We start from the raw sequence: 27,569 nt of genomic DNA, 5'->3' as shown, positions 1-27,569 counted from the left end.
ATAAGGATGAAAATAAGAAAATGGCAAAGACCAAAATAACATAAAAATACCTATCAGCTAAATAAAACCAATCTTTATACGGAGCAGAACATATTGTACAGAGGTAAAACCAAATAAGGCTGCAGCTGGAAATAGTATTCAATTCATGACTTGGAAGGAAAGAAAACAGAGAAACATTTTCTAGAAATTCTGTCAAATATAATTGCTACAGTTTTAGAAATAATATGGCGGATCAAGCAATTATGTGATCACTTCATCAAACTAGACATGATTGGTTTAAACCAAAGGTGTGAATACATAAAACCACTCTTCATGATGGAGACATTCTTATAATTAGACTGTAATTATCTTCACAGTAATTGTGAAGCACATAAAAGAGTTGATTAAAATAATAATAATGAAAATAATATTCTCTGTTGCACAAACCATAGCTGATTATCATTCATTGCTTGTTAGTGTTGTGTTACCGTGGCATTATTTCATACCCCTTTATGAAATTTGTGCTCATGTGTAAAAATTAAATTACTTTATTTCTTGAAATTAAACATTCTTTAATTATTTAAACAAGTACCTCTTTTGATTTCAGGTCACAACCTGGGAGGCCCTGATTGAATACATACTTATTAGAACTAGTAAGAGGTGGTGCTGGAAAAATGCTGTTTAGATTTCCAGACAAGTTTGGATTAGTTGTAAACTTATTGTGAGTTACGGCACAGCAATGTTTGCTTGGGCTTCTTCAATTTGATGTGAACAAGTCACATATACGTAGCACCTAAAGAAGGGCAGAGTTTTGATTGCATAGTTGGGGCCACCATTTTGTCTGTACTCTATGGCCACAGCTGTATGAATTGGAATCTTACGTCTTTCATTTTACATCTCAGTAAACCACAGCTTAAATGTACATGGCATGTAAACATGGCCATAAAATGTAATACATTCCCTAACATTATACAATTCCCGAATAATAAGTAGCGGCTGATTATACTGTGAAATAAATTTTTTATCACAGCCAAAGGCCAGCAAGTTAAATAGTCTTCGAGCATTAAAATCTCTAGACAATAAGTAATACATAATAAAACTTTGCTACAACTGTTGAGAAAGATCAGTTCCCAGTTTTGCTGATAATGCCGGATTATCTATTGGCAAATCCTATATGCTGCTGCACAAAATTTTCATATTTCATTAGTTATGGTAGGTTGACTCATCATAAGTAGCAAGGTGGACAGAAATTAATCTGGGGGCCTTGAAAATTACTAACAAGTATATAATACATTTGCTGAAAAAATAATTATATAAATTGCACAATAGCAGAACATTCCTAACTATTTTGACCATGCCCGAGTCAGTAGGAAACATTTATGTTTTATAGGAGGAACTTGTTAAATCTGTTTTTTTAAAAAGCAGATTTAGGAATTGATAAAGGGACTGAGAGAAGAGTCAGCGATGGTTTTGCAATTCCAAGTCACAGAGATATTTGGTTGGCTGTGGGTTTCAATTTAGACACAAATTCTGGTTGTAATCTAATTCTTAATTTAGCAATCCCTGAGCTGGCCAAGGGCTGTGCTGAAGCCCTGTCCTAGTGCCTGGAGACCATGTAGGTCTGGATAAGAACTCTGACTTAGATGTATGAGATGACCAGGCTGAATTTGAGGGCAGGATCAAATGGGTAATCAATTTGGAATTGGTCTGCTCCCACAAGAGACCTAAATGCAGCCCCCACCCCCAATTTCTGCTGACTTTTATCTAGCTCCCATTTGCCTTGACTGTTAGTAGATCAGATTCTTGTGTATAGGTAGCATGTAATAAACTTGGAGTGCTTTGAACTAAACTCTTGTTCCTGGTTATTTGTGTCTAACATTAACCCTACTAAAACTGAGTTAGTGGATCTTAGGACATCCCCTCAATCCAAGAATTTTTCATCTTTAACCTTGGATTGTACACTTCTTCAATCAAGAACAGTATGCAATCTGGGAGTTGTTTCAGATTGACAGTACCTGCTCAAAGAGCAGGTGGCAGCTGTGGCCAAGGAAGTCTTTGAACTCTGATTTGTCTGCCAGTTGTACCTTTTATGCATTATCCACATCATGACTCAACTACTGTAATGCATTCTACATGGGCTTGCTCTTAAAGACCACTCAGATTACTTAGTTGGTCCAAAATGCAGCAGTGGGGATAGTCACGGACATGCCCTGGTCTGCCCATGTGACATCTTTGTTTTTGAACTATAAAAGTTGCCAGTTGGATTCCTGGTGCAATTAAAGGGACCTGTTGTGTTTACAACCAATAAAATTCTCCCTGAAATAGTGTCAGGTTATTTGAGAGACTAGCTGTCACCCTTATAGTATGAGCTGAAAGAAACTATGCATTAAGGTTCCTTTCATTAAACAATGCCATTTATCAGAATCTAAGAAGCATGCCTTTTCTATTGTGGTTTCTGCCCTCTGGAATAAGTCATCCCTCTCCCCAATATCTATGTGGCTCTTACCAGATATTCTGGAAAGAGAATGAGATATGCCTGTTTTCTCAGACCTTGGGTTAGGTGCATGGATCCCCTTAGTGGAAGACTGTTTAAATGCATTTTTATTGAGTAGATGGTATCATTTTGTTTATCTATATAAACAAGACTGAGTGGCTGTGGTTTCCGACATCCCGATATAGTCAGTTGGTGCCATCACTGACTATTGGGGGTGAGTCATTGGCCCCCACAGAGAGGGTTTGCAACTTGGGTGTCCTCCTGGACTCACATCTGTCTTTGGAAGAGCACGTGACGGCCGTGGCCAGGGGGACTTTTTATCAGGTTTGCCTGATTTCCCTTTTTGGATCGGGACTTGTTAAATACGGTCACTCATGCTCTCGTTACTTCCCGCCTGGACTACTGCAATGCTCTCTACATGGGGCTCCCCTTGAGGAGCACCCTGAGGCTCCAGCTGGTCCAGAACGTGGCCGTGCAGGTGGTTATGGGAGCGACGTGGCGCTCCCATGTGACCCCCCTCCTGTGTGAGCTGCACGGGGCTCCCGGTGGTCTTCCGGGTGCGCTTCAAGGTTTTGGTTACCACCTTTAGAGCGCTCCATGGCATCGGACCGGGGTATTTACGAGACCGCCTTCTGCTACCAATAGCCTCTCACCGACCAGTACACTCCCATAGAGAGGGGCTTCTCAGGGTGCCGTTGGCCAAACAGTGTCGACTGGTGGCCCCCAGGGGGAGAGCCTTCTCTGTGGGGGCACCTACCATCTGGAACGAGCTCCCCCCAGAGATACAGAGGATCCCAGATCTGCGCACATTTCGTCGTGCTCTCAAAACTTTTTTATTTCAGCAGGCTGGCCTGGCCTAACTCTCCTCTTTTAAATTTTTAATTCGTTTGATTTTATAAATTGGGTGTTTTAATCTGTGTTTCGACCAAAATATTTAATAATTTTAAGGGACTTTTAATATTTGTATTATCTGTATTTTATCTTGGCTGTTCACCGCCCTGAGTCCTTCGGGAGTAGGGCGGTATAGAAATTTGATTAATAAATAAATAATAATAAATAAATATGGTAGTGTGTTTTTAATGTTTTCAATTGATTTTTTTTGAACTTCCCAGGGTCATTCTGGCACCTAAATCCAATAAATATTATTAATTAACTAATTAGTTTATTGGCTAAATAAAATAAACAGATCTAAGAATAAAATATAGGTTAGCAATAGCACTCAGACTTATATACTGCTTCATAGTGCTTTATAGCTGTCCCTAAGTGGTTTACAGAGTCAGCATCAGTTGCAGGTTCCTCCTGGTTCGGCCCAGTTCCGCCGAGCCAGTAGCGGTGATGATATGATGTCACTGAACCGGTTCTGCCCCTCTCCCTCAGACAGGATCTAAGTCCTGCAGTGGGTTGAGTCAGCCTCCAATACTGCATTCTAATCACTGCATTATCACAGCTCTATTTTGCTAGATTTTCCAAGATAGAATAATTGTAATAGAGAGCTACAATATTAGAACAATTAATATGCTGTAATAAATGAGAAAGCACATTTTTCAATCAGAAAATAAAGTTGATTTTGTAATGAAACTTGATCATAATTACTGTATTTAATTATTATATTTTCCTCCCAGTGGGAATTGGCCTGTATCCTGTCTTGGTTTTTATCATCTCTGAATTTAAGACAGTGTCTTTATTTTGTTTCTAATAAGTGCTGGGGTTCACACATGTCATTAATTCATAACATGCATTGTTTAGTTTTGGCTCAGCAGAATCCATCCAATTATGATTTACTTCAATGAACCGTGATTAAACTAACTGCTGAAAAGAAAAGAAAAACATTCACATCATTCCAACTAAAGTCAAAGTGTGTATTATTAAGAACAATTAGCTTTGAAAATTATGTTGGTATTTGTGACATAATTGAATGTTGCCTTACATCCGAAGTTCAAAATGGTTTGTATACGATTAAGTTTGAAAAGAGATACTTCAGACTAAGTTTCAACATTTTTGTAACACTTTATTTTCTCCCCAATAGTTGAAATTAAAAAAAAAAAAAACTGCAAGAATTTCAGATTTTATTTTTTGCAAGAAAACCCTCCCTAATTAGGAACAAAGGAAAAAGTATGTGTATCCATATAAAAATAAAGGTTAATTGTTCAAGATTGATTTGTGCATCAGTGAGCAATCATTTTTCTAGAATCTGAAAACAGCAATTATTGCATATTTGCATAACAGAAATGATTATTCTTTGAGGAAAACTAATGAGGACATACTGCCACAGTAGATTTTTTTATTCCAACCTATTATTGGCTATAAATTTTTATACTGTTTTATTTAGAGTTGGCTTTCATGGTTCTATTATCTTTGAAAATAATATGCTGCCCTTTCCAAATTTTAAATCAGCTATATGAGACTTTGATTTTCTACAGTGCTGCTTGAGAGATGGAGATAGCAGGTTGTATAAGAGCTAATGAACTAAATGTTCAATAGTTCATCACCTTGGTTTTGTACCAAAAAACATTTAGAGATATGGTTGCAAGATCTGCCTTTAGCTGATAGAATGAAATACGCAAAACATTCAGACAACTCTTTGCTACAGAGAAAACATTAGTATGCCTAAAAGTGGGGAAAATAGTACAGAAATGCAAAAAGTGTGAACAATCTTCTTGTGGTGCCCAGATCTCCAGATTTTTAGGAGCAAAATGAATGACTTAAGCCCTGCTGGTGTTTTTACTCTTTAAACTCAAAAAATCTGCCTCAAAATTAATCCCACTTTGGTTTTGATTCTACCCATTTTAAAGTGACATACAATTTGAAGCTAATTTGACTGGTGAATTAATAAATTGCCTTTTCTTTAGTGTAAGTTGCATAGTAGTTACAAAGATGTGTTTGCAATACTATTAGTAACAGACAATTGTTTTTTTTTACTAACATACTCAGACAGTAGCCTACTATCCCCAATCCACTCAGCTGTTATTTAGTCAAAACAAGAAATTTCCTTTCATATTATTCTGGTTTTAATGGTTGATGGCGATTGTACTATGAATGTTTTTTAGTGGAAAACAGCAGAAAATATATTTATAATGTACATGAGATATCCGCGACTCTTCTAAATATCATAATGTTCATGAAATGTCTTGGACTATTTCCAAGTCATTAAGAAGAGTTAGGAGACGAGAAGACTTCTCTAATCTATACAGCTTAAATCATTTTAAAACAATTTAAACCCAAATCACATTTTAAATGAAAATGCAACAACTTGCATTTAAGTAAGGTTACATTGGAGATCAATCTGCAATGAATAGGCAATGAGCTTTACTTGAGGAAAAGCCTTGTAAGTCCATTATTGATGGAGACCTTGACTGGATATATTAAAATACAATTGCTTCTTCTAATTTCTGAAATGCCAGCATTGTTAATGACTGTAAAAAAAAAAAAAATAGGGGTGGTTTACAGACACACTATATCTGGAAAGTTGACCAAAGAGAAATAGTTGACCTCTATTAACAATCAGATGAGTAGGGGTCAGTAATTCATAAAGATAATTTGATCTCTGTTTCTGGAGTACTGTGTGGGTCAATGGAATATTTCATAAGCAATGGAAAATGTTGAGTGATGATAATCAGTGCAGCAAGATAGAATTAGGGTCATTTATTTGCGCTCCTTATAATCAGTCAGAATCTAAGGTACTAAATTCTTTACCAGCTGCATATAGCAATCGTACAAGTTGAAATGTCAGCAAGAAAGGCATTTGTATGTGGCAGACTGTCAAAGAAATTAGAGTGAGTGCTATCTGTGGGAGTCTGAAATGACCACCTAAAATTCTTCATTTATTCATTAGGCAACGATTTTAATGCAGCTTACTTCCCAAAGTTTTCCTGTTGTTGAAGCTTTTTCGAAGATGCCTCAGGGTGGAAAGGATTTTTTATGTAACTTGGATATGTATTTGGTCCTCTAACTTGCTTCTAGAAGTAGCTGCTCATTAGTAGCCACTGCTAATGAGAGAACTTGCTGGTAGCTTAGCAAGCTGCCCGTTTCCTTAGCATTTGTTGATGTGGCATATCACACTTCCAGTGGAACCTTGGTTTCTGATAATAATAGGAAAATTTTGTCTGGAGCTCATAACACTAAATTCAAAAAGGGATGCCATTTAATTTTTAACCGTCTTGAGTGTTAAATTAATTGCAGTTTAATGCAGTTGAGGTTTTAAAGGAGTTCCTTTGCTGAAGTTGATTTACATTCAAATATAAAACTTATACAGACAAACAATTGGTACCGAAAGGATGAATCTATTCTTTTTTAACCAACTTTGCTGCTCAGTGATTAATCCTATCTATCAAAAAATAGATTTAGCACATTTATTTATACACTAATTATGGAAACATTTCATGAATCTGGAGAGGCACTTTAATGATGAGAGTGAGCACAATAATTGTGCCAGATCAGTGGTGAGATTCAGCCGGTTCTCTCCGGATCGTGCAAATCAGTTGCAGCGACTGCGGGAGGCTCCGCCCACCCGGCAGGACGTAATGCGCGACTACTGCGCATGCACAGAAGGCCATGCACATGCACACGCACGCTCACATTTGACAACTGGTAGGGAAGGTAAGTGAATCCCATCTCTGTGCCACATGCAGAGATGAAAAAATAATGTTAGCATGATGGCAGTGAAAAATGTATTGTGATATCACACTTATTTTACAATGCAAAATTTTATGAGAAATTGAAAACTTAATCTCACAGCATAATCAACCAATTTACATTAAAATTTAACACCAAATAATTAAAGTGAAAAGTCCCTTTTGCAATTTACAGCATCTAACTTTTTGTAAGAGATTAGTGTAGCACAGTTCTTTTAGAAAAATGGAGCCTTTGAAAAGTAGAGATATAAAGAAAGCAATATGCATCATGGATTTCTTTAACTTCAATATACCATGATCTACTAAAACATTATTCATTGGAAAGCAAAAATGGACAGAGTTTAATGCCATTTGTGGTTGTCTAGAGACATTTGTAAAAAGAATGGATAATTTTTGTAAAGCTACAGACAATCACTCAAATCTTTTTGGAAAGTTGGATTTTAAAATATGTGTTAGGATTAACTTGTGTATATGTTTGTATTTTTGTGTATGTTTGTGCATGTGTGTAGCATTAAATATTTACAAATTTATATGCCAGAATGGGACACATAAAACACATAGCTCTGTTATCCTGTGAAAACAAGCCAAATATATGGTCCTAGTTAAAGCAAGGGACAGAGAAAAACAAGTAAGTTCAAAAATTAGGCTAGAGATATTAACCACATGATTTTCAGTTCAAAGTTTTCTCCAAAATGGAGGTATTAGATTAGATTCACTGCAAAGTAACAGTTATTATTGGTGCAAAATTATGCACGAACAGAAACAATTGCTTGCTTTTCAAAACTCAAAAAACATAAAGGTCATTAGCCCCAATTATTTCTTGTCCAAGCTAAATAGGAACGTCCTTGATTGGCAGAGGTGATGAAATAAAAACAAAATGTTTCCACTTTATATCTGCAAAGCTTGAAAATAATGGTTAAATAGCACACCAAGTTGCAAAAAATAAACAAAAAGGAAAATGGTGTGGTATTACACAGCCATTTCAGAGAATTTGTAGAAAATTATTGTCCTGTGGAGGTAGAATCCATTGTAAACAGTCAAAATCTTAAAAGTTAGAGAAGAAACAACAAATATAAGCAAAATAAGAATTTAGTGGTATAAGAGTAGTTAATTTGTTATACAAAACCCAATTAAGCTTTATGAAAAAATTCCAGCTATTGCTTTACTTCAAATCCAGACCAATTTACAACATTCCCCCCGAATGCAAAGTATTTATAGCCTTTAATTTTTTCTTCGTGAATGGCAAAAATTAATATCTGAGTGCCTGAAATGCAGGTGGATAACTGTGAGACTTTCTTTTAAAATTCTTATCAGAGAAGACAGGATCTTATCATGGAGAAGGACTGTTTATCTTTTCTTTAACTTTACAAAGAAAAAAAAAAAACACCAACCCACCTAATCCATCTTGGAACTCAGGTATCTTCTCCTGCCTTCTGTGGTGCAAACTTTTAAATAATTTATTTCTACATGCATGCATGCATGCATGTATGTATTTATGTATGTATGTATGTATGCATGAATGTATCAGGGGTAGGTTCTACTTACCTTTACTACCAGTTCACAATGGGGCTGCATGCTCTTCTGCGCATAAAGAAGCTTCCTGATGATGTCCGGGTCAGTGGGCAGAGTCTCCCACAGGTTTTACTACCGTTCTTGTGAACCAGTCTGAACCGGGGGCAACCCACCACTGGTATATATGTATGTGAGTTGATCTAGGGCTAAGCTGAATTCCCATACTCTTTTATTTCCCTTTATTTCCAAGAAATTCAGGGGATGAACAAAGATATTTGTTATTTTCCTCTTTTCCAAAACATGATGCATTATAGAAAGTTGGGGAAGAAAAAGTGTATTAGTGCATAGGAAGAAAAAGTATATGATGAGGGCTGTAATTGCAGAGGCAAAAATAAATTATGCCTAGACAGAGTTAGAGAGTGATTGTTGTTCATTGCCCAATTAAGCTTATAGGATTCCTTCAAGGCCCCAGAAAGAGTCCAGAACAATTTTTTAAGAACATATCCCGAATTGTTTGCTGTGTCTCAAATTCAACTCTTTTGTCATCGGGCTGGCATTAATAAGATGAACACCAAGGCATGTTACAATTTCCCAACACGGAGAGCCATAATGTAATATCCCTATAGCAGATCTTTTCAGAAGGGAGATATAAGGGCATTCAATTTGTGTTAAGGTGTTACCCATGCTGCAAATGGATTATTGCAACTGCAAATCATATTTTATTATATGGTCCACTTTATGCTGATGCATGCTTAGTGTTGTTGATCCCACACGTGAACCAATTCTCTAGTCTTTCTGACTGGTTCTATTTACCTTTCAGATATATGTCATTCTATTACTTCTAGTAAAGCCAAATTTGCTATGTTGCTCGTGAAAGGTGTAGTTTACTAATTCCTAGGTTTATAATTAATTCTTCCCTATACATATGTATTTTAATAATATCAAGTTTTATTAGATTCTCAGTAAAGAGATCACTCAGACACTGATATCAATAAAGGTATATTCTGAATCTTTTAACTATTTTTTTTTTAAAAAATGGAACTTACATGCCCCAGCTTCTCTTTAATTTTCATATCACCTGTACAAAACTGGCCAAATTGGGTCAGGTAGGGAATTATATAGGAAGTTTAAGAATATAGTTTTTCTAATGCATCAACAAACAAAAAGTGCTGCTGCTGTAGGATATTCTAACACACTGATTTTGAGCATCCTGGATACTTATAATAGAGTTAGTTTCCCCCTTGGTTTTCATCTTGACCTTTAATTAAGTTCCCCTAAGCCTGCTGTTACATGGACATTCCACACTTCTGTGCAGGGAAAAATACAAGGCATTATATTTTTGTTCACCCAAGGCTCATTTTCTGTAGAAGAAGGTCACTAGAGACTTACAGCATTTATTTACTCATATATCCACACTGTGCATAAAATGTTGTTTCATGGCATTCATTTCTAGAGGACTAGTAGCACATTGATTTCCTGTGAAGTGCAAAGACGGTTCTTTTCTTCTCAGATTCAGTTCCAGAATGTTCTATCTTCCTCTGATACATAAAATCTCCACCAATAAGTTTTTTTTTCCTTTTTAATGTAATGGGATCATTACTCCACTGCTTAGTGGTCAGTGCAATTCCTGACTGAAAAGATAAAGAGGATATAAAATATAATAATAAAACAGCAACTAGAAAATATAATCATAAAACAGCAACAAACAAAGAGCATTTGAAGGAGCACATGAAAAGAACTCAATCTTGGGAATGGTCTCTGTTTCCCCACACAGCCAGATTCTACTTTATAATCAGTCTGATAATCCCAATAAAATGTTCAGTTCCTCAGTCTTATCTTCTGATTGCTGGTAGAAGTGAATAATGTAAAAAGCTAAATTGAGTTCTTGAAGGTGATAGGTGTCAGGCTTGTTAACTCTTGAATTTATTCTGTTGAAACAGCCTGCATATATAGTTCAGCAATAAGATAGTTGGAAAGTATTTTCAAAATAATTATTTTATATTTCTGGTGCTCCAACCAGTGATGAAATGCAGCTGGTTCTATCTGGCTTGGGTGAACTGGTAGCACTGGTCTGGGGAGGCTCGGCCCACCTGCCCGGACATCATCATGTCCCATTTTGGATGCTCTGTGCATGTGCAGAAGGTCCTGTGCATGCGCAGAGGTGTTGCGAGCGAGTGAAGCAAGCACAAGCACGAGCGCTTTCCCATTTGCGAACCGGTAGTGAAGATAAGTGGATTTCACCCCTGGTTCCAACCATTAGGTTGTATGTAGACTTAAACTCAAAATACAACAAGCTATCTTTTACCAGCTTGAAGTAAAAAAATCATATTCCCAATTTCATGGTTCTGGTCCAGAAATTACTCTCAGAAAAATCCAAGGTTTGGACTCCTGTATAAGATTTCCTCCCTTCCTTCCTTCCTTCCTTCCTTCCTTCCTTCCTTCCTTCCTTCCTTCCTCCCTCCCTCCCTCCCTCCCTCCCTCCCTCCTGAGAATGTAGCATAATGGAGTAACACAGGATGAAATCAGTGCCATGAAATCAGAAAAAACTAGATTCCTTTTTCTACTAAAATAAATATTAACATAAGATAACCTTTATTGTATTTTTTTTCTGTGGACTCTCTGGCATATATTAAAAATGAAATTCTGATTATAATATTATAATAATCCTTTAGATTTATGTGCATGTGTAATGCAGAAATGCAGATCCTGAATGGGTTAAATACAAGAGTTGCATTGTATATACATGTATGTTTGAATAACTTATCTGAGCATCTTATTTTATTTAAAACAATATGTTTATAGGATACTTTCCTCACATTCCTGCCATTAGTTTCTGTGGTTCTCTTATGAGTTGAAGTGGTGCTACATATTTTTATTTTACAGTCTGAACATAGTTTAAAATTATATGCATATGCAGTTATGTGAATGCTATTTAGCACAACTTATATATGATCAGTTAAACTTTAACTTTATTTGTTTTTAACGGCATCGGCTGAATTTGAACTTGCTGTATGCAGGTTGCAGGAATTACCACTGAGCAACACCTCCACAATGAAAAGGGACCCGCTCCCCCAAGAAAGAAAATGTGATATAGGAAAAATATAGATTGAGATGATACTCAGTAATATATTTTTAGAAAACTTGCAAAATGCCACTTTTTAAAAACTGGATTTACAGCATGAAATTTCCATTTAAAAAATAAATTAGTTTTGCTGATCATAAACATGCATGATTGGGTTGTGGCTACTAGTGAAGAAAGGAATATAATTCTTACAGTATTCCAATTACATATCAGAACACTTGAGATAGAAGGCCTTCAAAAACCATTAGCTCATCACAGATGAGAGATGGTGCCTACAGAATGGGAGTTGATGGACTACAGTGAAATGGCAATTACACCAGAAATGAGGAACAGATTCTAAGAAGCGGCAGGACAGCCTGGAGCTGGATAGGAGGCTAAGGAAGAGACTCAAGATAGCCACTCCTTTGTGTGTCTCAGAGTATATCCATTAGGGCAGGAGTCTTTAACCTTGGCAATTTTAAGACTTGTGGACTTCAATTCTCAGAATTCCTCAGCCAGCAAAGCTTCAGACATGACAAAGTAGTGTATATAGTTTTGCTTTTTCATTCCACACTGAACACTTATGAAGTGGTAACCTGCTTTTGAAATTTCCTTCTGTTTGGGAAATAAAAGCCAAAAGCTCAATTTGATATAATGAAGTGGTTGAGCTGTTTTTTGGATTCTGGTCAATGGTACCAAAGCCAAAAATACCGTCACAATCTTGTAATTGTTGGTGTTCTAATAGTTATTAAGGATGCACATCTAAATATCTAGTTTTCTATTTTGTATTTTATGTCAGGTTCAGTGAGAGATGGGTAAGCTGAATTTAATAACAAATAAGGTGGTAGCTATTGAATTGTATAAAAAATATTTCTTGTTTCTTGTAATGGGCAGAAAAAGTAACCATGAGGAAGAGGAGGTGCAAAAAAGACAGTGGTTAGATAAATGAAACCTGAGCCTAGGCTAGGTTTGTAACTCAAGTAAACAACTCAGAGAAAACCCTTCCTAGTTCTCTCAAGATAAAGGGAGAGAGGGAGAAAGCACATTCTGATTTGCAAAATACTTTATTATAAAAGAAGGATTTTATGGCTTTGATTTCCTAATCTGTTCTACCTTGGAGGGCTGACAGTTTTGCTTTTACATCAGTTTATGTGTGTATTTATTTGTTTCTCTAACTACAATTCTTGACACTTATTCAGGATTGAGTATTAATCTGGTATCACATGCATTACAGCAAAATACAAAGAGTTTGCATGAGTTGAAGCACCTTCTGGTGATTTAAGTCTCTTTTCAACAAGTTAGTTGAAAAATCAAATACAATCCTGCCATCTTACTCTCAGTCCTTGGCACAATTTTACATGCATTGTATGTTGCACAGTGAAGTAAAGGGACCATCTCATCAAAGTCCTCAATAAATATTTGCAAAAGCTATTTAAATGTCTTTAAAACTGACTGTTATGATTCCTGTTTCCTCTATAATAGAGTTGGTGTCAATTTGTGTACCTACCTGTGCCTCTGTGCACCTGTGTGAATTTCATTCCAACTCTGAGTCATTATTTCTAAAGTTGGATTTCAATTTATTCCATGAAGCTCATTATCTGAAATACAGCAGTTTGAGCATGTTCCATCAGGCAAGCAAACGTTATTTTATGCACTGATCTTTATGATGATTGGACGAATTAATCAAACAACTGGTACAGTAAACTAAAAACAGACTCATACCTTCCTCTATTAGCATAATCACATTATGTTTCTTAAACAACATTCCAAAAATCTTCACATTCAATCTGGTGCATTGGGGAAGTGATTTAATTAAAATCCAAAAATAATGTCATTAAAAAATATGGTCAGATATCTAGTAGAGTTATTATAACTGAGTGTCAGAAATGCTAAAAATAGAATACCTTGGGGGGCCAGTCTGATAGTACATTTTTATGCATGTTATTGTATATAAGAAATTGATCTGTGTATCAATGTAAAAAACAAAAACAAACTGCCTCATTCTTTTGAATTCACTTTTTCACTCACATTCTTTTGAGTAGAAAAGTTGGAAATACATAATCTGTTATCCATGTAATAGTACATGGAATTATTATATACAACTTTCTTTTCTTTATATAATAAAGGCTCTTTCCCCCCTTCCTCCTCAGCTCTACCTCCACATTCATTTTTAAATTCAAATATTTTTAAGCCCTAAAGCACCCCTTTTAATTTAAGTGGCTCAGAGTCCCCCAGTCTCTCTCTTTTACACACAAGCACATACACACACATATTTGTATATAATTGCCAAACTATGGAGGAATTGTGTTAATGAGTAATGTTACTTATGACAGTGATGATTGGCAAATTATTTTCTTTGATTCCTAAAATGTCACATGGAACTAATTCATTCCCAATGAAATCTATGGCCAATTATTTTATTTTAATAGAGAATGGGAAAAATTGGTTTGTAAGAACTGATGGCATTATAAAATAGACAGTAATAAAAAAATTAAGAAGCTAAACTGTTCTAGGACTTCAGAATTCAAACAGACAAGCATCTTCCACCCAATGCCCCAGTCTTAATAAATGTTGATAAGAAAGACCAAAAAAACAAAAACAAATAAAAAAACCTTTTTCATGGATGTTGCAGTACCTGAAGATAGCAAAATAGAAGAGAAAGAATGGGAGAAAATCACAAAAGGCAAAGGTTTTCAAATAGAAATAGAATGTTGCAGCAAAAGAAAACAAAGATAGTACCAATAGTAGTAGGTTGTTTGGATGCAATCTCGTAAAATTTTGAACATCACTTGAATATCATCAGCAATGACAAAATTACCACCCGTCAATTGTAAAAGGCAGCTTCATTTTGAAAATATACTGCTCAAGGAATACCTTTAATATTATTGAAAACATTTGCTATCCAGGACTCAGATGGACTTGATTTCAATCAAGATCAAGTGTGGTACTAATAATGTGGTACTATAAAGCCTTAGTAAGACCACATCTAGAATACTGCATCCAGTTTTGGTTGGCACACTAAAAAAAAAGATGTTGAGACTCTATAAAGAATGCAGAGAAGATCAACAAATGTCAGAAAATGTCTCCTTAGTTACAAGTTGCTTCTCTCCTTGATTCTCTCTCCATCCATTGCTTCTTGTCCTGCCCTCAGGTGCTTTGGAGAATCGTTTGACTCCCTCTTCTTTATGGCAACCCCTGAGATATTGAAACATATCTTTGCTATCATGTCTCCCCTAGTCTTTCTTTAAACTAGACATACCCAGTTCCTGCAACCGTTCTTCATATATTTGTATATGATAAAATGAAAGTTTCATATTTGTATACAATAATTTTAAATAAAATTATTTTTTTAAAAATAATATCTGCCTGTTCCAGGTCCTTGGGAAGGAACTGATAGATTGACAAATATGCCAAATCCAGTTTAAATATTTGGCTGACTGTATGACCAGCCCAGGGGTGAAATGCTACCGGTTCAGGCAAACTGGTAATAATAAAAGCTACTGGTTCGAGCCAACTGGTAGTAAAAAAATGCTACCGGTTCAGACGAACTGGTATTTCCAATGATCAGCTGTGCCGGGTGATTTATATTCACTAGAAAGCAGGAAATACTGCTTTCTAGCAAATCTAAATTGCGCTGCACAGCTGTTCCACCCCTCGCTGTTCTACTTACCTTAGCAAAGGCTTCTTAAACCTTCTTTTGCAGCGCTGTGTGGTAGGGCCTGTGGTGTGCATGCATGCGTTTGGCGCACACCGTGCATGTACGTGCACCGCAAACAGGTAGCAGACCTCAAATTTCACCACTGGACCAGCCATAATAAAAAATAGTCATACAAATATGTGAATGTGCTAACTACATGGATTCTATCTTCCTGATTTATACATATAAGGACAAGGTAGCTAATCCTGTTTTTACATCGATTATTTAAAAATAATCACATAGCAGTTTATCCTTGTGTATCTTCATATATGATTTAAATTTTATTGCCCTTAAATGGGTCACTCCTCATTACCCAAGCAGTAACGTCTGTCAGCTTCTTATGTGTGTTTATTGAAGAAGGTAAAACATTCTTCCGAGTACCAATCTGACACTTACTTTCCTGTAAATGTGATAGCATAGCTGAAATAGAAGCTTTTATGCCTGGCTATGAACATCACACGGGGAAGATTTGTTTGTATTTTAGACACTTCAAAAAGAAATTCGGAAATTCTTAATTTATAAATCCCAAATCTTTTTGTATAACAGGATGACAAATAATGTCCATATCACTTCACCTACAGTTTATGGAGTTGATTGATAAATTTGGAGGGCACCATGATAACTAAGGTGCAGGGGTGGGTTCTAAATTTTTTTTACTACCGGTTCTGTGGGCGTGGCTTATTTTGTGGGTGTGGCTTGGAGGTCATGTGACTAGGTGGGCATGGCTAGCTGGTCAGAGTCATTTCTGGAAGGTCCTTGCATTTACGACCAGTCCTCGCACTTACGACCCGACTCATTTGTTTGCTTTTAACACTGATCAGCTGTAGGATGGCCCTTTGAAGCCCCGCGGCAAGAGTTTAAACAGTTTTTTTCCCTCTAGTCATCAGCTGGGACTCAGGAGGCAGCAATAGATTGGGGGTGGGACCAAATAAAAGGTAAGAATAACGTGGGGGGGTGGGGGTGGGGGGGAAGGCGGGGGGAGAACCGGTTCGGTGACATCATATGGTCACCGCTACCAGCTCGGCCAAATCGGACCTAACCGGAAGGAACCCACCACTGCTAAGGTGGTCTTAAATGTAATGTGATTGATTGTGCCTCTATATTATTTGGTTCCAGAAAGTTTCTTTGGAGTACACCTGAAAGTGGCATTTATCCTCTGTTTTAAGCAGCTATGCAAGGTCAGCTGCATAACTTGGGAAAAAGATGATTTTCCTTTAAGCCATGTTCATCCTCTGAAATGCTTTTTCTGGGCTCCTTAATGATCCTGTAATCTCTTTCATCATGCAAATTATTCCTCTTTTCCCAAATTACTTTACTATATTCTCTGTGGTGTGAGAATTTGTATTCTTGTTTTGCTTCTGAGATTTTTTTCTTCCCTATTCCTTTTTTTTTCTAGTATATTTCCCTACTTTTTTAAAGCAAGTGTCTATAGATTCCTTTCATCACTGCATTAAATCATAATTTACTTGTTGCCTTCATATTATTGCAGAAGAACACTGAATCAGAGATAGGACACATTATTTTGAAATAATATGGCTGAAAAGAGAATATTGACAAATTAAACCAAAATGTGTGAAGAATTATGATATTTTGATTGAAGGCATAGTGCTGTATTTACATTTGTGTGTGTGTGTGTACACACATATTTATTAACATACATAGTCTTGAGAAGTGCAATTTTGTTTCTAAGTATAGTCCATTATTTGCATTAATTCATTAGACTATGAACTATTATTTACCTAGGCCTAATATTTGGTGTTTTTCTAAAAAGAAACAAAATCTTTTCTTCAAAACTAGTTTACTAGATTTTTGAGTCACAAAAGCATAATAAAATTCCCGAAAGGACATATTTTGACATACAGTTAAATCCTTGTCTAATTTGGCTGGTGGTAATATAGTTATTTTTTTTTTGTAATAGCGTGTTTCTTGTCTATTCTTGACTTCAGTAGATATGTATGGGACTGCACTGTCATCCTATTGAGATAATCACATGGAATTGGTTGATGATAAGTGAGAATGGGAGTTATGTCTGAATAAATTACAGACCAAGAACAATGACAAAGAGTTTGCATGAACTTCTTTCTTTTAAATACAACACCAGATGATTCATGAATTCATTAGATTCTTGTACTTTCAAAAGTACCTGCTTGGTGCTGTGACTAAAACCAAATTGTTCAGCTGTTCCATATTTTTCACCTTAATTGGTTTCATTTAGAAAGAAAATTGAGAAAAGATGTGAGAAAAGAAGGATGACCATAAACAGAATTATGTCCTTGGGATTTCAACTAAAATTCTGTGAATAAGGCTCCCTCTAAAAGGATACATTTTCTTTCATACACCTTATCTTCTTATCCATCACTTATCAAAACACATGCATTAGTCTTCCTATTATATCCCCTTTTCAAACAGGTACATTTCAATTTTAGGCTACGATTCAGATGCATGCACTTAATTTCTCTTTAGGTCTGTACATGTCAATGTCTCTAACTTTAAAATAGTAATGGTGGTCTCTTATTTTATTTAAACTGTTCATACTATTATAATCCCTTTATAATAGAACTCCTGAGAGAAAGTGAAATTACTATTGCCAACATTTCTCACCATCACAAAAGTTTACATTTTGCCAAACACTTGATGGCTATAAAATCCAATTCCTTTTTACTTCAAGTATAATTGCTGTCAGATATTTTGTAGCTTTAACTTTAAATAAATGTGATTTTTCTGCAGGAATGATAACTAGTGTGTTATGAAGTGTTGTTCCATGATCCAGATAGGTTCAATCCAGCCAGTATTAATTAAAGTGATATGAAACCCTAGATTAAATATTGAATTAAATGGCTATGAATTGTTAGCTCTGGAAATTTATATGATACAAAACTGGAAAGACTAAAGTCACAGAATTGTATCTTTATTTTGATGGAGTGTCCTTTTGTCTTAGAAATGGAAATGGATATGGAGACATTTGGGACATCTGTGTTCATGTTTAGGAGATTGCATATGGATTATGTAGTTTCATGTAACAATCATGATCTTTTACAAGATTTTCATGCTCCATAGAAAAGAGGGCTAGTGAAAAATAGAAAGTAACGAAGAAATGAAGAAGGCAAGGATTCAGCTTTAGATATTTTTCCTACCAAGGTTTTGGACTAGCCAATCAATCAAAACCCTTTTGGGGTTAGCTGATATGTATTTCAATGTATCAAACATTTTCCAGTAAGGGAGTCCCTTTAATCCACTGAGAAATTATTTTTTCACTCCTTTATAATCTTTCAAGGCATTAATTTTATCTCAAGCAAAGTATCTTGACAATGGCTATAGAAATTGCAAGATATATACCGGTAACTAAAAGTGAACTAAGAACTAGCGTATCTGGACCTAGTGGCTTACTTTAAATTAGGAAAGTTAGAATTTGGTTTCCTGAGTTCAGCACAAATATATTTAATGGATTAAGACATAAATATATTTAATAAATAGACTGACATAAAATACATTTTTGTAGCTGGGTTGACTTATATTTATGGCTTTTACAATATGCATCATTTTATAGCTATATTTATTTATAACATTTATTTTGAAGAGTACAGCTATAATTAAATTTTACAACCAATTAGGTTGATGTGTCACTGTCATCCAGTTAAATTATACTATTTTAGGTTCTTGAAACAACTAGATAATTAATATTCTCAGCAGCTTTTTTTCTTGTAAACATTTAGAAAGAGGAATGATAGTCAGTGTCTTTGAGAAAGCTTAACTCTTTCAGCTTTTCTTAGGAGATAGGAAGCCCAACCACATTATTGCAATCATTCTATAATTAGAGAAGGACATATTGTGTTAATTAATAAGTTTGTTTTATAATTGATATTGCAATATGATTTATGGGTACTGCAAGGGATTCAAAAAATAAAAGATTATGTTGTAAATAAAGAGGTTAGCTATCCATTAATTGTATAGTCAAGAAGTAGATCTTTGAATAATGAATTCTGACTTTGACTGAAAAGTAATCCTAGAGACTTAATATAATTTCCCCTTAATTAGACATCATTAAAGATTCATATCCTGCTTTTGTATATTTCTGCAATGTTCAGTTTGTAACAATGCTGGTCAAGAAACTTAATTTCAGTTACTTTAAGTATTATTTTTAGTATTTAGCTTCCAGAAAATGTATTTTCCAATCTAAGCAGGGTCAGACCTGGTTAGTACTTAAATGGAAATCACCAAGGAATATCACTTCAATAAAATGGGATGAAGGTAAAGGCCAATCACTTCCACATTTTTGTCAATGAAATTACTTGGAAACTATATTGACCATTCATAAAATTGCCATTCATGCATAAATCAAAGAAGACATAACTTTTAAGATTTAAAGAGTCCCAACAAGTGGCAACACCATCATGACTTGCTGATTTTGAAAAATTGCTTCAAAGGAGTCAAATCTAGTTAGTTTTAGATAGGAGATAATAAGAAAATTCCAGGTCTGTAGACTAGATTTGGACATTAAAACCACATCCCAAGAAAAATAAAACAAAGTAAAGACAGTTTCTTATTGTAAAAAAGAAAATCTAAATTGTGCCAAAAGTCAAGTTTGGGGCATGAGTACTTGTTTTGAAGATGTATCAAGCGGTATAGATGCTTTTGTTAAACAATGTGAGAATAGAATAGAATAGAATAGAATAGAATAGAATAGAATAGAATAGAATAGAATAGAATAGAATTCTTTATTAGCCAAGTGTGATTGGACACACAAGGAATTTGTCTTGGTGCATATGCTCTCAGTGTACATAAAAGAAAAGATACATTCATCAAGAATCATAAGGTACAACGCTTAATGATAGTCATAGGGTACAAATAAGCAATCAAATCATATTAGGAAACAGTCAATATAAATCGTAAGGATACCAGCAACCAGATTACAGTCATACAGTCGTAAGTGGGAGGAGATGGGTGATAGGAACGATGACAAGATAAACAGTAGTGCAGACTTAGTAACTAGTTTGAAGTGTTGAGGGAATAATTTGTTTAGCAGAGTGATGGCATTTGGGAAAAAAATGTTCTTGTGTCTAGTTGTTCAGGTGTGCAGTGCTCTATAGCGTTGTTTTGAGAGTAGGAATTGAAACAGTTTATGTCCAGGATGCAAGGGATCTGTAAATATTTTCACAGCCCTCTTTTTGACTTGTGCAATATTCAAGTCCTTAATGGAAGGCAGGTTGGTAGTAATTGTTTTTTTTTTTTTTGCAGTTCTAATTATCCTCTGAAGTCTGAAGCAGAACCAAACCAGACAGTTATAGAGGTGCAGATGACAGACTCAATAATTCCTCTGTAGAACTGTATCAGCAGCTCCTTGGGCAGTTTGAGCTTTCTGAGTTTGCACAGAAAGAACATTCTTTGTTTTGCTTTTTTGATGACATTATTGATGTTAGGTGTCCATTTTAGGTCTTGAGATACGGTAGAACCTAGAAATTTGAAGGTCTCTACTGTTGATACTGTGTGGTCTAGTATTGTAAGAGGTGGTAATATGGGAGGGTTTCTCCTAAAGTCTACCACCATTTCTACCCTTTTGAGTGTGTTCAGTTCCAGATTGTTCTGGTTGCACCACGCGGCTAGTTGTTCAACCTCCTGTCTGTATGCAGATTCATCATTGTCTCGAATGAGACCAATCACTGTTGTGTCATCTGCGAACTTCAGTAGTTTAACAGATGGATCGTTTGAGATGCAGTCATTGGTATATAGAGAGAAGAGAAGTTGAGAGTGCACACAGCCTTGGGAGGCCCCTGTGCTAATTGTACAAGTATCTGATGTAATTCTGCTTAGCTTCACCTGCTGCTTCCTGTCTGTTAGAAAGCATTTTTGGGGTATGATTTCTGGAATTCTTTTGTATTAACTCCATCCTGTATCACTTGGCAAGGAGGAAGATTTAAGAATGGAGCAGTCAGTCTGTAATCTTGCAAGATGCTTCCCAGCTGACTCTTCCATATGGATGCATTTGAAATATATTTTTCTGCCTGATTTGCTCTCCTTTAAAATCTCCAGAATGATCTGTCCTACTTTCTTTTGCCTATTTTTCTTGCCGTACTAAAATTTGCTCCTGTATTGTTCAGTTTTTATAGCACTATCCTGCTTATAGAGACGTCCTGAGCTCATTAGCATAATTTATTGCTCGTATTCTCTGCTTACCAGTGTATACATGCACATAACACAGAAATGCAGTATGTTACTTGATATAGGATCAGCAAAATGAGAAAAAGGGATTGGTAAAACTTCTAGATGCTATGCTCTGATTTAATATTATATATTAAATCCAGGGTCATATTATATTATAATATTATATGTTATATTCAGGGTCAAGGTTAATTCAAAATAACCTAAAGCTACATCTAATTCTGATCTCATTCTGACAACCCTTGTCCCTCTTGCATTTCTACTTCCATGAAGATAACTTCATTTTTGTTTTCTTTGAAGGGTTTACTGATGACATTGGGAAATAGCTCTGATTGATTTACTGTTACAAATGTGTTGAAGCTTTAAGATTTACAAGATGCATGTTTATGACTAAAAGAGGAGTATTTACTGAGGAAGTATTGGAATGGAACATTACATTCCCTATGTTTTTTGTAGTGGTAAAGAACAAACATGATTTTCTTCTGGATGATTTTGTATCTATTAGGTAAAAACATTTAAAGATGACATTGAAAATGGAGGCCTAATGTACAAAAATGGATGCAATATTTATGGTGTTTAGTCTTATCTAGATTTTAGTGTATATAGAAAACTGGGAAGGGACTTTGGAAATTTAATTGCCCATAATGTCAGTGATTCATTTCCTCTCTTTTCTACCTCTCTAATTTGAGAAGTTAGCTACTTTGAATGCAGTGGGGTTATCAAAGCCCTGCCCCTTTTACATGCATGAGATGTGTATGTCATGTGTTTAAAAGGGACTGAACCAGGGGTGAAATCCAGCAGGTTCTGACAGGTTCTGTAGAACCGGTAGCAGAAATTTTGAGCAGTTCGGAGAACCGGTAGCGGAAATTTTGAATAGTTTGGAGAACTGGTGAATATCACCTCTGGCTGGCCCCAGAGTGGGGAGGGAATGGGGATTTTTCAGTATCCTTCCCCTGGAATGGGGAGGGAATGGAGATTTTGCAGTATCCTTCCCCTGCCATGCCCACCAAGCCACACCAAGCTACGCCCACAGAACCGGTGGCAAAAAAAAAATGGATTTCACCACTGGGCTGAACTTGATTACCCAGTTGTTCTGTCATCATTGAACCCTCAATCTGGACCCAGAAAGTACTTATATGAATAGAACGGCTGTCTAGAGACAGTTATTTACTTGGCAAACCTCAATCTGAAAAATAAATGAGTTGCAACTGCCAAGTGCAATGAAAAAATACACTTGTGCTTTTACAGGTCTGCTATTCATTTCTTGGCTTATGCCTTTATTCTCAGATCTGCTTTTAAAGCCTTGATTGTATGCTGAATAATATACTGTAAATAGTAAGGTTGGTGAGCGTAAAACACATGACTTTTTAGAGTAGCAAGCAGTCTTTTTCAGTTCATTTATGCTTAGCCCTTTTAGCAGATAACTCTAAGAAGAGCTTGAAGCCTTCTTCACTCTTCAGAGTGAATTTACTCTTCAGAGTTAATTAAGAATGTGATTAGCTAGGATGATTCAGAGATAAACACTTACGGCTTCTCCTTAAGTGTATCAAATATTTGTCTACCTAAATTGCCTTTTTCTGGCCTCTGATAATTATATTTAATGTTAATCTGTATCAGTTATGTATGATCAATTTAATTTTTGTGTGAGAATATCAGCAACTAACACCATAAATGGAATAGTACTAGGTGGCCAAATTATTCAAAAATCTTACTATGTGAGCAATCAAGATCATCTTTAAAACAGCTGTACATAGGCCTTAATTTAAATCTATAATAGTTTTTGTTTAAAACAGTGTTTGTGAAACTTGGCAATTCTTAGATATGTTCTTAGATACTGTATATGGACTTCAACTCTGAGAATTTCCCACCCAGCTAATACTGGCTTAGAAGTAGGAACCATACACCATTTTATACAAATAATGGCCCCACATGGAAACACATCTTCCTTCTAAAGTGCTTTGTCAACCATGGGAGTAATGGGAGAATATAAAGGTAGTCTTCCCATTTAAATTAAACTTGAATTGTACAAATGCTGTAAAAACTGTTTAAATAGTCAGTCAGCTATTCTGAAAGAATTAGTTAGCTGAAAACAAAGAGTTTGGAAACAGCATCCTGAGTAGGTTTTTAAAATGTTTCCTCTTTCTACACTTAATTTATAAGACAAAGGTTGGAAAACTAATGGCAAATATGCTAATCTTCTAACAGGTACTCCTTTGTGATTAAAAATTAAAACATTTTTTTCATCCAATGGCCTGAATATAACCATGTGTATATATAAGGGTGGTATAGATGTTTATTTAGTTATATTTAGTGTAACTAAGATTTACTTCATTTAATGTTCTCTTACTTCTCTACCCAAATTAATGTTTGAATGAAAACTTAATAATTTTCTATTATCATACTATTCTACTTCTTGAACTTTCTATAAATTTTATGTTGAGAAAGACTTTCTAGCTTAGATTTGTGTATTGTTTTACACCAATGTTTTTCAAATTTGGCAACTTTAAGATGTGTCAAGTCCAACATCTTAAAGTTAGCAACTTTTAAAAAATACTATTTTACACAACACTGAATGATGAGTCCATCCAGAAGTATTTAATCCCAGTAGCCTCATAGGATTCCTTTTCATCTGTTTCCAAAATAAGATGCCACTTTCCCCAGCGTCGTCTTCTTATTTCTTCAGCTGAAATATATTGTGAATATCAACTGTGTCGAAGCATTCAATCTGCCAGGGATGTGTAATTAATTTTGAGTTCACAACCTTCTTGTACAACACGGAATATTCAATACATAGATTTGCCTCAGTGTCTAGGCTAGTAAAATGATTCTTCATCTCTCTTCTTTTTCACAGGATTGGAACGAATTGCAAGAGATTCTTCTTATGAACAAGAAGGAAAGGTTCAGTTTGTCATTGATGCGGTATATTCAATGGCATATGCATTACACAACATGCATAAAGAACTTTGCCCTGGGTACATTGGACTCTGTCCTCGCATGAGTACAATTGATGGCAAAGAGTTGCTTAGTTACATCCGGGCAGTGAATTTCAATGGTAAGTTCATACTATTTTTATCTGTGCTAGATTTTTCATTTGCCACAAAGTACTTTGAAACTCTTTATGAAAACATTTCTCTCTCTCTCCCTCTCACCCCCTCTCTCCCTCCCCCTCTCCCTCTCTCTTTGTTTCTCAAAAAGAACGAAGTGAAGGAGCACCTTTTTTTCTTTTTAAGTTGATGTTAAGTTTTGCCTGAAAAATTAAACATAAACTTATGTCAAGTCAAATAGACAAATGGAAAATTGCTCCTCTAAAAAAAAATTATGTAATCCTTCTATAACTGTGATAGATAACACACTAATTAAAGAAGAGACAGACAGAGATCATGCACTCTTTAGTTTTAATTATCTTTAAAATAGCTTAACAATGTCTCTATAGATGTATAGTACAACATAGATGTATCGATGTTGCAGTTAGATGTATAATTGTTGATAGAAGCATCATCTTTTTCTGAATATTTCCATTATGATACTTCATTGTTACACATTTAACATGCTTGATTTATTCTAGGTTACTATGGATAAAATGTTGGTTTAAGTCCATTCTTTGCATGAGCACTTCAGACTGTTTAGGAAGGAATGATATTCAATTGGTGGTAGAGTTGGTTTATTGGTGGCTTAAAAATCTCAGCTTGTTTAATAGTAATAATTCAAGGATTCAGGAATTCTACTAAGCAGACTTTTTCTAGTTTGTTCTATGTAGTTCAGGGCTGTCAAACTCATGGCCCAAGGGTTGGATGCGTCAAGCGCTGACCATGCTCACGCCCAGTTTAGCCAAAGGGAAAAAAGTCCCGATACATCACGTGATGCCACCATGACAACATGAGTTTGACACTCCTGATGTTGTTACTCTTACTTTCTTACTCAATGAGAGGATTACAGGCATGAATAGATGATATGTATTTGTGTGTTGCTTATTCACAGTAAGTCTAAGTAACTCGGTTATTGTTACTGTTCTCTATAAAGAATTATGTTTGACCTCAGCAATTAAGCAAAAAATGATACATACTATTGAGTATCTTCTCTTACTTCTAAGCCAAACTCTATGAAATGTTGTAGCATTCTCCATGCTGAGAAAATATAATTAGTGTTCCATTGGCGTGATCAGTGGAAGTTTCTAAGTCAAAGTTTAATGTTTGATGGGTCTTAGGATGAAGAGGAAAAGGGGAAGGGGAAATAAAAGTTTTTCAAAGCACCTGCTCCCTCCTGAAAATTAATTGTCCTGTGGTTGGATTGTGTTTTACACATTTTTCAAAGGGAAAGGCAGAATAATCTGTATAATATTATTCTTTTTGCATAATGCCTGCAAACTCTAGGCAGATCAGCACTATTAAACTATATTCTAGTGACCTCAGGTGCTAGCCTTCCTTTAAAAAGCACAAGGTCATTTTCAATTTAGCTTCCAAATGGAAACTGTTTGTACGTTTCTGATGCTTTTCCCGAAGCCAACCAAACAAGCAGGCAAACCTCCAAACATTTGTTCAATAGGCACATTTGCTGTAGTAAAAGTATCTCATCTTGTTTTGATTTCCCTTTCCCTGTAATGTCCACAAAAGGAATGTTAGACTTTACATACCAAATAAAATAATAGCAAGAATGTATTGTTTATTTTTATTTTATTTTTTTCATATTTGATTTCATTCAAAATATCGTGAGTTAGATGCAAACATAACTGAATTTAGAGAAGGACTATTAATTCACGAATCCCTTAATTGATTTTATTGCATCTACTCTAAGATTCAATCTGGACCCCTCTTTATATTACTGTGATTTTGAGATTGTTATATTCCTATATAGAGAGCCAGTTTGCTGTAGTGGTTAAGACATAATTAGGCTAGGAACCAGGAGACTATGAATTCTAGTCATGCTTTAGGCATAAAGCTAGCTGAGTGCCTCTTGGCTAGCCACTTTCCCTAAGCCCTAGGAAGGATGCAATGCCAAACCACTTCTGAAAAAGAAAACTACAGGGGCTTCCTCTATGACAGGGGTGTCAAAATGGCGGCCCACGGGCTGGATGCATCACCCACAGTACATGCCCACTCTGGCTCCGCAAAGGCAAAAAACATTGTGATAGGTCATGTGATGCTATCAAGTTTGGCACCCGTGCTCTATGCAATCTCCAAGAATTAGATATGATTAATGGAAGAATATCAAATTACTATATATGCTTTACTGCATTGGTTTATAGTCATTTGTCTATTGACTTCCTAGAATCTTTTAATAAAAGGCAGATCTGCCTCATCTATCTATCTATCTATCTATCTATCTATCTATCTATCTATCTATTGTCTAACTATCATTTATCTATCCCTCCAATGGTTGTGTAGACAAATTCAGATTAGAATCATTGAGATAGGGACTAATAATTATCTGACGTTCCTAAAGTTAATATATAAAGAAAATGTTTTCATTTGGTTGCTATAAATATTATCAAAATCTTGAATTGTTTATTACTGATATATGAATGAGAATTACTAACCTGACCACAATAGATTACTAGCAATATTAAAAGTAATTAACATTAATTAACTGAACTCCTGTTTTACATTAAAGATACCAAATCCAAATACTGTAGCTGAAATAACTATTATGGACAGCAATTAGTGTTGTTGTATTCAGACATATAAACATTTAAGTGGATACTTTATCTCTTTATATTATCAGACATGGGGGAAGATACTGTTATGTTTGATGAGTTGTGGAGTCCTTGGTGCTGGGTGCGGTTGTTTGCTTGCAGATATTTCATTACCCAACTAAATAACATTATCAGTGAGTATACAGGTTGTCCTTGACTTATGACCACATTTGAGCCAAAAATTTATGCTAAGTAAGACATTTGTTAAGTGGTTTTTGCCCCATTTTACAATCTTTCCTGCCACAGTTGTTAAGCGAATCATTGAAGTTGTAAATTAGTAACACGGTTGTTAAGTGAATTTAGCCTCCCCGTTGACTTTGCTTGTCAGAAGGTCGCAAAAGGTGATCACA

General features: G+C 35.5%; 1 protein-coding gene across 5 annotated transcripts in view; it reads left to right on the top strand.

Moving 5' to 3' along the window:
• GRM8 (glutamate metabotropic receptor 8) overlaps positions 1 to 27,569 on the top strand; it is a 538,008-nt gene that overhangs the window by 325,593 nt on the left and 184,846 nt on the right. For all 5 annotated transcript variants that reach the window (XM_034421356.3, XM_034421368.2, XM_060687140.2 and 2 more), the window contains exon 7: positions 24,382 to 24,582. In XM_034421356.3, the coding sequence (XP_034277247.1) occupies positions 24,382 to 24,582 (201 nt within the window). The remainder of the gene's footprint in view (positions 1 to 24,381; positions 24,583 to 27,569) is intronic.

The sequence above is a fragment of the Pantherophis guttatus genome, chromosome 7 (genome assembly GCF_059756535.1).
Source record: "Pantherophis guttatus breed Tessera chromosome 7, ASM5975653v1, whole genome shotgun sequence".
In the NCBI taxonomy this organism is placed as follows: Eukaryota; Metazoa; Chordata; class Lepidosauria; order Squamata; family Colubridae; genus Pantherophis; species Pantherophis guttatus.
The sequence above is the reverse complement of the archived record's forward strand: the minus strand, read 5'-3'. Positions and strand labels throughout refer to the sequence as shown.